This window comes from Pleurodeles waltl, chromosome 12, assembly GCF_031143425.1.
Source record: "Pleurodeles waltl isolate 20211129_DDA chromosome 12, aPleWal1.hap1.20221129, whole genome shotgun sequence".
In the NCBI taxonomy this organism is placed as follows: Eukaryota; Metazoa; Chordata; class Amphibia; order Caudata; family Salamandridae; genus Pleurodeles; species Pleurodeles waltl.
In genome coordinates, this window is record NC_090451.1 from 707617005 (window position 1) to 707633996 (window position 16992).

General features: G+C 43.4%; 1 protein-coding gene across 2 annotated transcripts in view; it reads left to right on the forward strand.

Annotated features, from left to right (window-relative positions):
• The window catches only part of LOC138266930 (kinesin-like protein KIF1C), a 272097-nt gene that overhangs the window by 143081 nt on the left and 112024 nt on the right, over window positions 1-16992 (forward strand). For both annotated transcript variants that reach the window (XM_069215707.1, XM_069215708.1), the window contains exons 4-5: window positions 6575-6754; window positions 16392-16457. In XM_069215707.1, the coding sequence (XP_069071808.1) occupies window positions 6575-6754; window positions 16392-16457 (246 nt within the window). The remainder of the gene's footprint in view (window positions 1-6574; window positions 6755-16391; window positions 16458-16992) is intronic.

A 16992-nucleotide genomic window follows, 5' to 3' on the forward strand; every position in this document is an offset into this window, starting at 1 on the left:
TGATGTGCAGACCAAAAACAGACTTCAAGCAGTTCTGCAGCTGCAGGAATCAAATCTCGGTCACAAACTCAAACGAGTTTACTTCTGGTGCCGGGGCTACGGACACGACTCAGTTATGTGTCACGTTTGTCCTAATGCATCCAAAGGCGAATATAGACTGGATGGCGAAGTTGTATGTTGCTGAACACAAAATGAAGTTGTCGACTTTGTGTGATCCCTCTCCAAGTCCCCGGCCAGGACTTTGTCCTCATCATAAAGCTGCTCCAGTTCCCACTTCAAGTCCTCAAGTAAATCAAAGTCCAAGTGAAAACCTAGAAAAGCAAACCAGGACGCACCTGTAGCCTGCCACTCTGACTCCCAAGAGAAGGAGCTGGAGTGTCAAGATGCGAGTCGCATCCTATTGAGGTCACCGGGCATGGTATTTAATTCTCAGTTGGTCCCACTGTTCCCCGTATTTCCCACGGTATTGTAGACCCCAGAGCAGATGGTGGTTTCAAAGAAACTGTGTACCAACCTTACAGTGGGCTTCCAGCTCTCGAGTGTGCCTTTGGGCCAAACAAAACCACAGGGCTCTCCAGTGGCGTTCCCGTTTTTGGGTCCGTCCCTGGGGCTGTCTGTCTCCTCAGGCCTGCTACAGGGCCCTTACAAACTCCACCCAGCCCCTGCATTCCATGCTGGCTACCGTATCTGGACCTGACTCCCATACAGACTTCCACCTCTGCCCAGCAGTCAAGGCCAGTTCCTGCCACAGTGACACTGGGGAGAAGCCACTAGTGCCACAGGTTGATCCAGTGCCGACACCCATTTCAGCTCCTGAACCAACATATACACGAGCTTGACCGATGTTGCCCCGAGAATGCAAAGGCACAGCCAGTTGTCATGTACTCTGACTCTGATCCTGTGCCATTGCAGGGTGCTCCAGAGGATCTTGATGATGATGAAGGTGGAAAGAATGGCTTTCTCGCCCCCTTATTACGCTGATAATGCCTTAAACCTTGATGCACAAAATGCTGGTGTGCTTGTTACCACCCCTGAGACAGAGCTTGACATACACAAGGGCCTTCAATGGAAGAAAGTCTGTCATTCACAGTCGAGTTTCGGAGGGCATTTGATTTACTAGTATTGTAGCTGACCGCCATTGAGTCTAAAACAATATCTTGACGGAAACTCTTTAGACAGGTGAAGAACATCTAAGCCCTTAGTGTCCTCACAGCTTCTTTCAAGAAACTATGTTCTTGACTGCCTATTATCGACAGCTAACCATGTGTAAAAGGCTGGCACCTGGTGAGCCAAACTTTCTCACAGTGCACTCTACTCAGGAAAGTCTTTTTACAGGCGTCAACCGGTAATTCATTTCGAAGCAATCCTCTGAATAGAGCATCCAGAAGGATTGATGCCTTTGGCAAACATATTTTTCCTTTGTTAGTTTGCTGCTGTGATCCATAAGCACAGTCTGCTCTTTGGGGAAGTACTCACATGCCCTTTGGGACATGGTCAGTGAGATCTTGCATCTGTCGCAGAGAAAATGTGGTCTTCTTTAGTGTAGACAATACATGACTGGCAGAACACAGCTAAGTATTTTATTCATGCCAGTTTGGATACCACAAACTGCATTGCCAGAACTGTTGGTATCAACGTTGCTCTCTGCAGATATGCCTGGATGAGGTCTTCTGGTTTCTCTTGCAAAATACAGGCTTTGCTGATAGTTATGCTGTTTGATAGGTCTCGCCTCGTTGGCCTTAAAATACTTGAGAAAGCAGAGCTACAAAGCATTCCTTGGGTTGTTGACCACTGCCAACCCGTTTCCTCACCAGTTGAAGACATTTAGGGGCTATTCCAGGGGTCTAATCCAGTGGTTCCCAACCTTTTGACTTCAGTGGACCCCGACTTTATCACTACTGGAACCCGAGGACCCCCACTGAATCATTGCTGGGATCCGGGGAACCCCCACTGAGTTCTTACTGAAAACTGGGGACCTAATCTGTTAATAATATTACATTTTTTCAGCAGTCACAGACCCCCTGAGGTGGCTTCGTGGACCCCCAGAGGTCCCCGGACCACAGGTTTGGAACCACTGATCTAGTCTGTAGGCAGAAGCAGCTTATTCAGCCATTGATGTAACAACATCCCTATCCTGGCAGACAGAGTGCAGGGCAGTAGTGACATAAGGCCTCTAACTTCTCTTCCCTGCTACCACAGCAAGCAACTGCATTAGTGTGCCTTTAGTGGTACATGTCCACGCAGTGGAGGTAGGATCCGGCACTTCCTCTTGGTTTGGCAATCCACTGCTTTCAACAGGTGAGTCTTGCAAATTGTTAAAAAATGCTGTACCCTAAATCTTCTCCACACAGTATTCCAGATTGGATTTCAGCTGACCATTTTTCCATCCTGTTAGAGGAGGTATGTCTGTTGCTCTCCTACTGTGACATACAGGTGATACCGGAGTCTTAGAAAGGTGGGGGTTTCTATTCCTGCTATTTAATAATTCAAAAGAAAGATGTAGGCCTCTTCCCCATCTTGAGTCTCTGAACCCTTCTTGCAGAACAACAAATTCAGAGTGCTCACATTGGCCGATTTCTTATTGTCTCTGGACCAGGGTGACTGGATATTGCCATATACTCATCCATCAGTCCCACAGGCATTACCTGTGGTTAATGGTGGCAGAGGAGCATTTATAGTTTGTTGTGCTTTCCTTCAGCCTAACCAGGTGCTCCCCTTTGGCGTTCACCAAAATTATGGCAATGGTTGCTGCCCACCTCCAGAGGTAGGAAGTTCCTGTATTTCTGCACCTCAGTTACAGGCAGCTGAAGGTGGGTTTGCCACAGTCAGTCCTGGACCACCTCCAGGAGATGGTGGAAATTTTGACATTGACTTTCACTGTAAATAAGACAGTCCCACCTGGTTCCTTCATAAAGGCTAACATTTATTGGAGCGATCCTTAACAAGGAGGAGTAAACAGCTTTTCCTTTGCAACACCCAGGGCATTTGGGATATGCTTCAATGCTGTGGGATCTGTGGTCCAAGTGACCCAGCATCAAGGTTGCTATTCCAACACCATCCAGGTCTTGGAGGAGACAGCTCAAGATCTTCAGTGATGGCTGACAGACCACAATGTGTCCTGCGACAGGCCACAATCGCCCCCACCTCCAAAAAAGAACTAACAGTGAGTATTGAATACATGACTGCTAGGTTGGTCGGGTCACCTGAGGAGATCAGAGGATTTGGGTCTTCAATGGAGGGCAGCCTCAACATTTACTTGAGTTGTAGTCCTTTTATTTGGAGCTGAATGCTCCAAATGGGATGGCATCAATGGGATTTTGGTCCAGATAGTCACAAACAATATCAATGCCTTACTGTACTGCAACAAGCAGGGTTAAAATGGGGTCTGGTATCCTTTGCCAGGAGGCTTTGTGTTTCTGGAAGTGTCTGGTGTTTAGGGCAGTTTCGTGGTCGCCAACCGCCTGGAATCCCTTAATGCTAGAGGGAACAAACTAAATTGACAGCATTTATACTCCAAGGTGGGTTAAGGTGTCTTTGGCCAGTGGGAGGAACCCTGGCTAGATATTTTAGCCACCGTTGAACATGTAGTTTCAACAATGCTATTTCCTCAGGAACACTAGGTAAGAGATTCTATTTGGCTGGAATGGAACAAGGTTCTCATGTACACTTTTCCAACACTCTCTCTGTTCTAGAGAATTTCTGTAACAATCTGGCCCAACCCATCCTAGTGGCCCCAGATTGGGACAAGAAGGTGTGGTACTCAGAACTCTGGGTCATGTCCATTAGTCCTCCAAACAGGCTGGCACGTTGAAAAAACCTCCTGTTTCAGCAAAAGGACAGAGTCCTCCATCTGAACCTACACAATCTACTCTTACATTCTTGGGGATACAGCAGTGGCTATTGAGCATATTTGATTTTCTTCCTGAAGTGGTAGATACCATCTTTTCCTCCAGATGTCCTTCCACCAAATCCGACTCCTTATAGCAAAGTCATTGAGCATCCTTTTGTTTGTGTTTTCTTTACTCCACCAAGCACTTGCACTTGCTCTAGGCATAAGACGTTTTCAAATCCAACCAGTTTTTTTGTGAATAGTTATCCACTTCCTAGCAGTTTATTTCTAGATGGATTGTGTTGCGTATGTAACTATGTGTAAGAAAGCCAACAGGCCTTTACTTGGTAGACCTTAGGCTCACTCAACGAGAGACAAAGGTGCTACTGCTGCTTTGTTCAGAAATATCCCAATTGCAGAATTCTGCAAAGGTCCCACATGGAGGTGAGTCCATACTTGCATCACCTTTCTGACTGGCTCCTTGCATTCTTCTACCAGTGCTCACTTTCTGGGAACTTTTTTCTTTTTTGTGAGGCATTCCGCAAGCATATGTGTTTTCAGTTGTCTCCCTTGAATCTTGTTCAGGAAGTGGTAAACGTGCTGTATTTCTTGGAAGAGGTTTCCTGGCTTTTTTCTTGCTGCTTGTCTGATTCTACTTATCTATGCCACTGCTGGTTAATCAGTCTGCTTGTGAGGAACAATGTTCCATCTATGAGCTTGTTAATTTTGTTTGCTGCTCTTTACTAATAACATAACATAAACAATCTTTTCCTTCATTTTCACGCCCATTCCATAGGTGCTGGAAGTTGGGGAGTGGGGGGTATTGAAACACTCCAAAATAACCATGCTGGAGTTTAGAACTGAATGAGCAATAAACAGAACTTACATTTTTGTTTTTATCTTAGCACGTTTGCTGTGCATTCAAAGATAGAGGTAAAATGTTAGGCTCTGCCTTCTGTGGGGGGTTCGTGTTTACTTTTCTTTCTCTGACTCCAAAGTGAGAGGATGTGTGTGCCAATCTTGCTGGGTACTGGTGGTGATAAAGGCTGTAAGATGTTCTTTTTTTTTTCTAGCTCCCAACAAAATTTAAATGCCAGTAAATTAGTTCTACAAATAGTATTAATAAATCAATACACTAGAAGTGATGCTGATTTCCACATCTTATTGTTTGAGCACTGTATAGTTCTACTAGTAAACTGTATGTATGTGCAAATGTAATGGTAATTTCATTGAAAAAGTGTGCTGCCACACCATGCATTGTCCACTCTACATCCCTCCACTCCTCTCTGCCACTCTACGCCATTCTGCCACTCCACTCCATTCTTTGACCTTCCACTCTGTGTCTCTCCACTCTGCACCACTTTACTCCAGTCTACGCCACTCTACTCTGCTGCTCCACTCCACTTTGACACTGTACTATGCACCACTCTCCGTCACCTAACTCTACTCCATGACCCTCCACTCTACGACACTCCACTCCATTTTACACCGTTCCACGCCACAATTCCACTCCACAACACTATACTCTACAACACTCCTCACCTCTTCTTTCTACTCCATGACCTTCCACTCCATGACACACTGCGCCACTCCATTTTACACCACTCCATGACACTTCACTCGACTCTGCACAACACCACTGTACGACACTCTACTCCACACTGTCACTCCACACCACTCTACTCAACTCTTTGCCACTCCACTCCAGTACACTTCATGACACTCCTCTCTGCCACACTCCACTTCACTTTACTCGGCTCTATGCAACTCCATTCTTCACACTCCACTCTACAAAACTCTATTCCTTGGCACTCCACTGTATGACACTCTGCTACCCTCTACACTACTCCACATCACTCTACTCTACTCTACTCCACTCTACGCCACACTGTGCCACTCTGACACTCTCCTCTACTCCACTCTCCCCTACTCCACTCTACTCTCACTCCTGTCTCCAACACTCTAATTCTCTCTACGCCAATCCACTCTACACCATTCCTCTATGCCACTCCACATCACTCTACTCTACTCCACTTCACTCTACTCTACTCCACTTCACTCTACTCTACTCCACTTCACTCTACTCCACTTCACTCTACTCTACTCCACTCCACTCTACTCCACTTCACTCTACTCTACTCTACTCCACTCCACATCACTCTACTCTACTCCACTTCACTCTACTCCACACTGTGCCACTCTGACACTCTCCTCTACTCCACTCTCCCCTACTCCACTCTACTCTCACTCCTGTCTCCAACACTCTAATTCTCTCTACGCCAATCCACTCTACACCATTCCTCTATGCCACTCCACAACACTGTGCTGCACTCTGCGCCACTCTACCCCACTCTGACATTCTGCTCCACTCTGATATTGTACTTCAGTCTATGCCACCCTGCTCTGACACTCCACTCTACGCCACTCCAATCTATACCATGATCCTCTATGCCACTTTGCTCTATGCCACTCCACTCTACGCTTCTTCACGCTCCGCCACTCCACTCTACGCCTCTCTACTTCATTCTATCCTACACCGCTAACTTTTAGCCATGCCTAACAGCAGCCAATTGGCAAATCCAATAGCTCTCACATGAGTGAGACTTATTGGCTATTCCAATGCTTGTTAGATATCAGGTATCCTATTTGCCTGTCTAGTTAGTTTCGTTATGATAGGATTATGTCCATCTTTGCTTCTAATACATTAAAATCCTCTCTTCTTTGATTTTGTGCCATTTTCCTCAGAATGAAGATCCCAACTTTGCCTCTCAAAGACAAGTTTACAAGGATATTGGGGAGGAGATGCTCCTGCATGCATTTGAAGGCTACAACGTGTGCATCTTTGCCTACGGACAGACTGGTGCTGGCAAGTCCTACACTATGATGGGGAAGCAGGAGGTGGACCAGCAAGGAATCATTCCTCAGGTACTCCGCTCTGGGATGCTATGAGAGGTTTCTGCAGTAAGCCATGCGTGACTGAGGTAGAAAGAGAGCAAGTGGCACAGGACATGCCGTGTACTGTGGAGCGCACAGTATTATTTCAACAAAGCATACCTGGGCCGAGCACAACATAACTTTAACCCCTTCTGTGAAGTTTGACACCTTTCAGTTCTCATTAACTCTCCATCCATAGCCAAGCCAGAAACCTGATTTGACGACAGTGCATAGAGATTTGGGCAAGCGTGTGCGGATCAGTGTGGTTCATTAATGCCAAATAGCACCTTGTTTTCACCTTTGATTTCAGGAAAATTTTAAAAATGTTGCTCATTTTAGGTGGCTTTTGAGGACTTATTTGTAAGGTAATCTTTGTGTTACTATTTGAGTCGTGGACACAGTTTTCAATTTAGAGATGTTAATTGTACATTGTTTGTGAGGCACTTTGCTTACATTAAACTACCTGACTTATTTGTGTGCGGAGCTTAATGCCAAAGCAATCGTAACGGACAGGCCCCAGCCAGGCACACGTTTGGTGTGTAACTAACTACTGAACACCAGTAGAAAGGCAATTTCAGTAACATGTGGCTAAAACAAAGTGTCTGCCCAAAGAATCCCACCACTGGCCCATCACTACAAAATGCACACTTGTAAGACTGTGCAGTTTAAGAACTACACCTTAGATGTTTTTTCTAGGACCAAACCTTAATTTGAAAATTATTATCACCTTAGTAACTTCTTAAGTTATTGAGGGAACATTAGTCATCAGACCCACATTCGTGCCCCTCAACCTTTCTAAACATAAAACATTCCTGTTTATGAGCTGGCAAAAAGCGGATCATCTGAAAGGGGTCCGAGTGTGGGTGAAGCCTGGCAGTGGGCAAAGCCACCCACTCAAAGGTAGTTAATTTATATTGTGCTTGTCTACTAACAAGAAGACATGATGTACATATGATGGCCTTAAAGGTCTAGAGTTCCTATGGCGAGCAGCTTACTACTTCAAATCTGGTAATTTAAGTATGGAACACAGGTCCAGTTGTACTAAGGCATTTTGTTGTCGCACAGCCTTTGACTCCCAAAATTAGAGGGTTTGTGACTGTGAAGTCCCTTTTAAATATTCAGTAAACCCTGTTTGCAACTCGGTAAAAGCATTCCACATTTCAAAATGGGCTTGGAAATAGATGCTGTGTTGCATTTTGGAAAGACCATGATTAGGGCGTCACTTCCAAACTGTGATCCGTTATCAGGGGTGTCTGGGGTATCATTGATTTGTAACCGCAGTTCCACTCACAAACCATTGAGAAGTTAACGCCACCTCGGAGGAGGTGGTAACTCGTTAGCAAAAGGGAAGGGCTCCCTTTGGGACCCATTGCTTTTATGAATGTAGAAAAAAATGTTTGTTGGTGTGTAGGCCGTGAACTTACAAACAAACTTTAAAAAAAATAAAGTAACTCTCCTTTTTAACTGTAACCCGTTTCCTTTAAGGAAAATGACTGCATTTTTTATTATTTATTTACATCCTATAACGATGAGCCAGTCACTGTCGTAGTGGTCTGTTCATTCTAGCTGGCAACCATTCCTGCGATTGTTCCTGTATCGTTAGCTCCAAAATATTCCCTTCCTGTTGAATGCCCAATTTAGAGAGACAAATTGAGTGGGTGCTCAAAATTTAAGGGGTTATGGACTATAACCCCTTTCATTAAATAATCCAACAGCTAAAAATATGAGGACCCACATAAATCAATTAAGTCAGAATAGTCTTTAATTAACACTTCATATGTCCAATTGAAGGCAAAGGACAAAAGATACGTCGAATGATGAGAAATGTGATTAAGTAGATCCAATAAATTCACAATATATAGGATTGATTGTAACCGGTAATTTCACCTGGTGCCTTCTCATGGCTGAAAACAAAATGTAAAAAAACACAGTAAGGTCACTAGTAGACCTATAAGCTCTAATTTATTTCAGATAATAGAAGTCTCAACATGCAAGAAGGTCATGCAAGTCAGTGATCATTCCAGGAAGTCCACTGGGTTATAACCCAGGGAAGGGAAAATAGATTTAAGAAAGAATTAGAAAATACAACGGGTCCCATTACCCCCAAAATCTAGGAAGAGAGAAGAAGATAATTTGAGGAAATAAAGGAAGATAATATTATGCTATGCCAGTCCCTAATAGTTATACCTATTTAGTCCCTCTGTTAGAATGGCTATTTACATTATGATCACCCGTGAGAGAAGTGCAGTTCAAGTAATTATTATCAAGTTGTAGGTGCTGGAAAATTCCCAAATAAGTGTAATGGGTGAATTAAAGACAGAACCAAAAGTTGAAAAGTTAATTTAGCACTTCGTGGAGACCACCTCGAGGAAGACTCAGATTAATCATACCAATATAATGTTCATGGTCATTCATCACTTCATCATTAATCAGTGGTCTGAATTTAAAAAGAGAACACTTGACCGATTAAGGAAGTTATGGAAAATATAAATACAAATAACTTTTACAAAAAATTCCTAACATACACCTCAGAGAGTAGCATGAATATATCTAATGATATAAGGAAATATAATATAGAGCGATATAAAACATAATAGTTAAGTTCCAGTGTAACCTTTTACTCATACTCGATCACATAAGTTAATTGCATATTTAGTTGCCAATAAAATTACATGCAAACTCCAAATGCATAGGAGTCTTGATCCTTTTCATTACAAATGACATTTATCAATTATATTTTCATAATTTTGAAGACGGGCAAATCCTTTGCCAAACGAGAGAACCATTCCTGTGATTGACTCCATTTTGCGTCAGTTAATATTAATAAAGTAGGTCGGATTACTACACATTCTGAACGCAAATTTTGCAAACCGGTCTCTTAATACACAAGTCGGTTTGCAAAACCAGAATTGATTTGAAAAAATTGGTGCACGATGTGTGAATGCTTTTTTTATGTTAAGCCTACCAGACGGCACACCTGTCTGGTTGTGAGAAACAAAGTGTGAGCTTAAGAAGAAAACAGAGAGGTGTGCAGCCCACAAATTGCTTACCAATGGTGGCTTTTTTGATGCTCTCATTTGCATGCTTACTTAATGGCTTGCAAAGTCCATTTTCTGTCTGACCCTCCCCTGGAGTATTGCCAATTTGCTTGTGTCCTTCTGTTGCTTATTTCTCAGGGAACTACTTTTTTGTCTTAAGCACTCCACTGATGAACATGTGTTTTCCAGCTATCTTTCTACCCCCCACGCTCTGTGTTACTCTCTCTCTCTCACCCACCAGTGTGCTTTTTCCATGCCCCTCTATGTGATGCGCTCATCCTTGTGTGCATCTTCCCCCTTGTGTTGCTTTCTCACTTGTGTGCTTCTCCTCTCCCTACTCCATGTTGCTCTCGATTTTTTTCCTATTGGGATTTTTCTTAAGGGGATTCTGATGCACCCTCTGAATGTCCACGGAAAGATCTATAGTCGTGTCTTTCAGGGGATAGCCTTTAAGTCTCACCTAACCGCACTCATGCACTGTTGCTTTGAGAGGGATTGTATATAGAAAATGGCTTGGAGCCTGCCCATTACTTACCATTTGATGAGTTAATTGTCTTCTCCTAATTAGCCACCATATACCTCATGTCATTTCTTTTTATTTCTGCGGAGCATGGACCAAGTACTAATTGATTTGACTTGATCAGTGTCCTTCCTCTGATCGTGCTGTGATGTAGAGTACTTTTTAGGTTGAGTTGCAACCACTTTGACCTGTTGTAAGTATTCTGTGGGCTTTTAACCACTCCCATGTAACGCCCATCTTTTTCACTCGTTCGAAGGCTTGCCTTTCAAAAATCACGATGTCAATAGTAAATGCTTTACATTTGTCCCCGTCTTGAGGCTGTTTTTGTCACGTCTTGCAGACTGCCCCTGTTACATTGATAATTGCATGATTCCCGACATACTTCAGCGTGGGCAAACGATTTCTTTTGTCTCTCCCCTTCTTGTGTGACAGCCATGGCACTCAAGGCGCGAACCGGCACAACAGCGTGACCTCGGCCTGCGGTATTGGAGCACTAGTCACATTGTTTACAGTTACCTAATCAGAGTAATTTCAAGTGTCTATCCCCTTAAAACACTAGAAATTTATAAATGCTTTACATAAAAGAGAAATACTCAAAATGAAAGCAGCTCTCCTGAGCACAGCGGGAGAGCCGATACTACAATATTCACTGCACTCTGGAAATCTCGACCCAGAATGCTTTGCAGGGCATTACTTTTACAAAACATTTTTGCTCATAACTCAGCATGTAGTGGTCCTAGGACAATCGGTCCACCTTCAAAACATTGACCACAATGTGCTTTTTCTCTCTACATCATCTCTGGGTCCCCACACTGTTAGTGGAGACTACAAAATATTAACTCCTCCCACAATTCAGTGTCTTTTAAGCTTTTTCATGGCTGAAATTTTTGTTTTACAGCTGGGAGTTATAGGCTTGTTACCCCCTGAATATATATATATAATGCACTATTCCCTCTAGTGGCTAAGTATATGGTTAAACTGCATTATTTATTGCTGTTTTCTTTTAGTGTGGTTATGCCCCCTAGGGGCTGACCATATTGTTACATGACCATATTTCTTACAAATGCTATTTTCATTGTGGTGTCCTCTAGGGGCTGTTCTAAGCATTAGGGTCATATAAACATAATAAAATTTGTGCGGCACAGAAACTTGTCCCATAATGCTTTGCAGGGCATTACTTGTACAAACTATTTTGACTCATAACTCAGCCAGAGGTGGTCCTAGGACAATGGGACCACCTTCAAAACATTAATTAGTGGGGATTCCAAAATATTAACTCCTCCCACCATTCAGTGGCCTTTAAGCTTTATTATGGCTAAAACGTTTGTTTTACAGCTGGGAGAAGTTTTGTTTTAACGGCCTTGTTTGTAATATCATTGCGGTATACCTGTTAGCCCTAAAAATGCCCTCTAGGGGCTAGGTATATGGTTACACTGCATTATTTACGCTTGTTTTTTCATGCGGCTAACAGTATGGTTACATGACCATGTTTCGTACAAATTATATTTTTGTTATGATGCCCTCTAGGGGCTGTTTTGAGCATTACAGTCTAATGCCGAAAGTTTATTTCTGATAAAGGTTTATATGATAACTGTATTTGTTTTAATAATCTCTCCTTATTACAATTATTACCATAATTCAGGCCAACTTAACATCCTTATTTACACTATGACTGTTTGAACACTCTTGAAATGTGTGGGTGACCATTCTGGTTTATTTCTCCTCTGTGGCTGTCTTGTGTCTCTTTTGGGGAAATTGTGTCTCTTTTGGGGGAATTGTGTTAGCCAGCCAGCAGCTCTGATGGTGGGATGGTGAAAGTGGTACTCTATTGGAAATAGCATGGAAGATTTAAAATACGATGCTAAATGGCAACACTTTCATTTTTGTTGCAGATAGAGGAAAAAGGTAAGTGGAAATGCTTTAGTAATATGCAGGGCCACTGGAATTATATGGCAGGAAAAGATGAAATTATGAGGCTGGGTTGACCGATTAATGTGGTAAGAAAAGTCCAGTTGTGAATTTACAATGCCAATAGCTCCAACTCAAGCAACTGTGAGACCTATTGTATTGCAAATGCTTGTTACATTTTTAGTCCACAATTTCCAAATCCATGCTACTCCTTTAGGTTGTTTTTTACTTCCGTCCTGCAGGTTTGTTGTTTTGGAATTCTGTGCTTCCTTTTACAGCTCCAATCAAATGGCACAGAATACTAAAGCAGTCCGTGTGACCGCATGTGTTTGGATGCTGTGCCTCTTCTCTGCACATATAAAGTATGTACCAGACTCCCATAGTCTTTCCAGACAAGCAGTCCAGTCATGTGCTTCAGGCAGGGCAGCCACTAAGCAACATAAATATTTTGGACATATGTTACCCTTTTCAAACACAAAGTATGTGCCTTTTTAAAGTGCCTCGATTTTAGGCAGAACTGCTGCTAATCCATTTCTCCTCAAATCACGTGACCTCAGTCTCATAACCTCTTCTCTGCACTTACACAGTATGTGTCTGTTTAAAATGCTTCGGTGCAGCAACAACTCAATTTCTCCTTTAAAGCTGCGACTAAGTTCTCGTTCTCTTATACATTAAACTGAAAGCGCTTTCAGGCACCCTATATTCATATGCACTTAGATGCAACAGGTGTAGCCTAACGGCCACAGCTACACTCCTCTCCACTTCAATCTACCCCACCCCACTCCACTCCACATCAACCTGGCCCTATCTACCTTACTTCACTCTACCCCAATCTAACTCACTCTACTCAGTCTACCCCATCTACACCACTTCAGTCTACGTTAATCTAACTCAATCTAACTCACTCCACTCCCATATACCCCACTCCAATCTATCCCAATGCACCCCACCCATCCCCTATAAACACTACTCCACTCTAGTCTACACCACTCTACCCTAATCAACCCCACTCCAGTCTACCCGAATCCAATCTAAACCCACTAAACTCCAGAATAACTCAGTCCACCTCAATTTACCCCACTCCCCCAAATTCCATGCAACCACAATCTAAACCTCTCCAATCTACCTCAATTTAATTTTCTATATCCCACCCCAGTCTAGCCAAGACTACCTCACTCGACTTCATCCCAATCTACCCCAGTCCAGCCCAATCCGCTCCACCGCATTCTACCCCACTCCACTGTACCCCGATTTACTCCACTGTACCCCAATGTACCCCCCACACCACTCCACTCTACCTAATCTATACCACTCCACACCCCTGCAATCTACCCTAGTGTACTCCACTCTAATCTACAACACTTCAGCACAAGCTACCCCACTCTACCCCCAGTGAACCCCAATTTACCCCGCTCCAGTCGAGTCCACCCACTCCACCCCAATCTAAACCACTCCAATCAACTCCAATCTACCCCACTCCTGTCTCCCCTACTCTAACCAATTCCAATCTAACCCACTCCTACCCACTTGACCCCATTCCCACCCCACCACATTATACTCCATTCTATGCAGCTAACTTTTAGCCATGCTAAACAGCAGCCACACTGGTGTCCAACATGGCTAAAACACATTGCCAATAGCTCCTGCATAGGCAGGACCTATTGGCTTTGCCAGTGCTTGCTTTACTACCTCAGATCACTCCCTTTGCGTACATTTGAAATCCTTTTTTTTTTAAACAAACTTTATGTATTTTCGCAAAAACACTAAGAAGTTACAGCCATTATCATTCAAAAATCTCTATCTTGCAGTCTACACGACAGTAAGTAGGAACTCCGCTCCGGCACTGAGTTTGAGATCCTCTGTATTCAAATAAATAAAGTAGCGCCTTGGAATAGCTTTGTGGTGTGTAATAGGAACATGTGGCAATGAACAAAAGCAGAAACATAAACATTCCCTTCCCACCCGCCTAAAACCACAGTGATATCATTGCCTTACTTGCACCTAATTTGTCAAAATTTGCCGTCTGCCTTAGTGGATCTGGAGATGAACAGCGGCATAACTGTAGTCATGTGTGATGTGCGTTAATGAAACGTAGGACTGCCGTTCTCAAGCATGCTTGTCGGGGAGGGCACCCTACTACTTGTGTTGTATCATTAAGTGGGGCTGCTACTTCTATGGTAAGTTCCAGACCGTATGTATTCTTAGTAGCTTCAGATGTGCTCCAATGTTTGAGTGTTTCTAGGAGATCATCCCTTTCCATGGTGTTGGGTCTTTTTCTCAATCCTCTGTCTTCCTCTCTGCGCAGAGCGGCGCTCTCTGCCGACCCTCAGCTCTCCACCTCCCCCCACCACAGCATCACTGATGGCGCCATGGGCGATGTCCAGCGCCTGGTTATCGGGCGCTTAGTTAGTATTGGTGTGAGATCTACAAAGGAAGTCATGAGTTTGGTGGCTTTCAGTCTAGGGAAAAGGCCCAGGAGGCAGTACTCCCACTTGTACCATTGATTGTTACTGGTGAGTTCTGTGAGTGCCATGGGCATTTGTGTCCAATAAAGATATAAATGAGTGCTGTCCCGCAACACATGTATGAGACCGTCCTCCGGCGATTGACAACAAGCGCACGTGTCAGGAATGGCGGGAGACATGGTGTGAAGCATCTGTGGTGTGAGGTATGCACAGTGACAAATGGAGAACTATATGAATTTGAAGAGTGAGATTCTCAATAGTTTAGGGTGATATCCAAGCAAGAAATCCAATTTTTTATCCTGGAGAGTCTTACCCATATTATTCTCCCGTTTGTCTCTTACTGGAGTGAGGGAGGTTGACAAGTGCGCTTGGGTGCTCCAGTATTTATCCATCGTACTAAGTATCGCCCCCGACCCATAGAGTGCATCATTTGTGTAAGTTCATGTGTGGCGGGTTCCACCCAATCAGGCGCCCATCGACATTTAAAATATTGGATAATACTAGCATGTGTGAGGAACAGTGTCTCTGGAAACCTGTGGAGCTGTGCTAAATCAATATGGTTCAATTGTGTTTTTTCAGCAAATAGGTCACCCGCTGTGGTGACCATTTGAAATCCTTAAGTTATTTTGCCTTGCGTTGTTCTCAGATATTTCCAGTTTTCCCAGAATTAATTTATCTCTTGCCTCAAACCTGCCTATTTCTTCGTTGTTTGAGTCACCCAGGTTCCTAAGCTCCATTATTGAGACCTCTAGGGATTTTGTCCTTTGCTTCAAATTATCTATTTTTTCCTCTAGCACAACACATGCACCGTGTGTCGCTTTCTGGTTATTATCCGATGTTGCAAACATGCCTCTTCTCCTGGGCTAAGGCTTGGTCTGCTCTGCGCTGCCACGCCTCATCTGGTGTCTCATGTATACTTAGCTCTATCCTGCTTGCGAAGTTTCATGCACCTGAGCAGAGGCGCTCCTGACCAGCCCTCTAACTGGCTTCCATGTTCTGCTCTATGCAGCTCTTACCCTCACCTGTTTACATTCATCTCCCCACTCTCCACATTGCTCTCTCATGTCCTTTTGCTTTTCTCCGCCCCACCTGTCCCCTCTGTGTTTCTTCCTCCCACCCATGCCCCCATGTCGCTTCACCTTCCTCTCCTGTGTTGCTTCCAACTACCCATTGCTTTCTGTCACTTGATTTCGTACAAGAAAAATATATATATATATATTTTTTTTTAATCCTTATTTCTCCTCATGTAATGAGTAAAGTATTTTTTTTTTTTTTAAAGCACTGCATCATTTTGTAGGTGTGTGCATGCGCAGTGTGCATGTCTACAAAGTGATGCAGACGAATGTCTCACCATTTTTTTTAAGTGTTATTTTGCCATGCTGCACAGCCTCACTAAGAACCTTTGGCAAACCCAGAAGACCCCAAAGGTGAGACCTTTTGGCTTTGCCAGTGTTTGTTGCTAATCGATCCTCAGTACATCTGGCCCATATGTTATCTTTCCTTATCTACCCTGTTGTGGTCATAGGCCCAAAGAAGTAATAGTAAATTGTGTATTTGAAGATGTGGGTGATAAACTCAGATTTTGTGTGCCAATGCTTGCCCAGGTATTTGCTGTTTTTAGTGCTTAAGATAGGATTGCACATGAGAGGACCTTGTGGTTAAAAATCGTTGATACATTTATTGTTTTTTATTTTCAGCTTTGTGAAGATCTGTTTGCACGTATTGGTGACAACAAATCTACTGATCTGTCGTTCTCTGTGGAGGTATGCATCTTTAGATTTATTTGGCGGCGTGGTACTTACAAATAGCAATGCCTTAACAAGCGTACACATAAAGTTGTTGTTCTGAGTGTGCAGCCTTTAAATATAAAAGAAAAACATGTCATGAGAGAGCACTGGTCTGTGAAATAGCTTATAGGAAATATAGTGTGCGATTAGGTAAGCTATGGTAAGTTCAATTACAGCACCTCATGTCATTGTGCAGTGTAGCCCTGCTAACAAACGCTTGTGCGGTCATCTAATGTTGCATGTGTTTTGAGCATCACAGAAGGCCCTTGTTTCATGTAAAAGCGTAAGATCCTAACTTCTTCAGCCAGATGAATTGTCAAGCAGCACATTTGTACCTGGATGTTGTGGTATCCATGATCACCCACTTACTGTACCTGCTTTGCAGACACTTATCCTAGTATGTGTTTCCACCACCACTACTCTTGGAGACACCCTTCTCGTTTGAGCATATGTTAACTTCTAAAAAAAATAAAAAATAATAATGAGTAAGTAGATTGTTCTGGGAACTTGC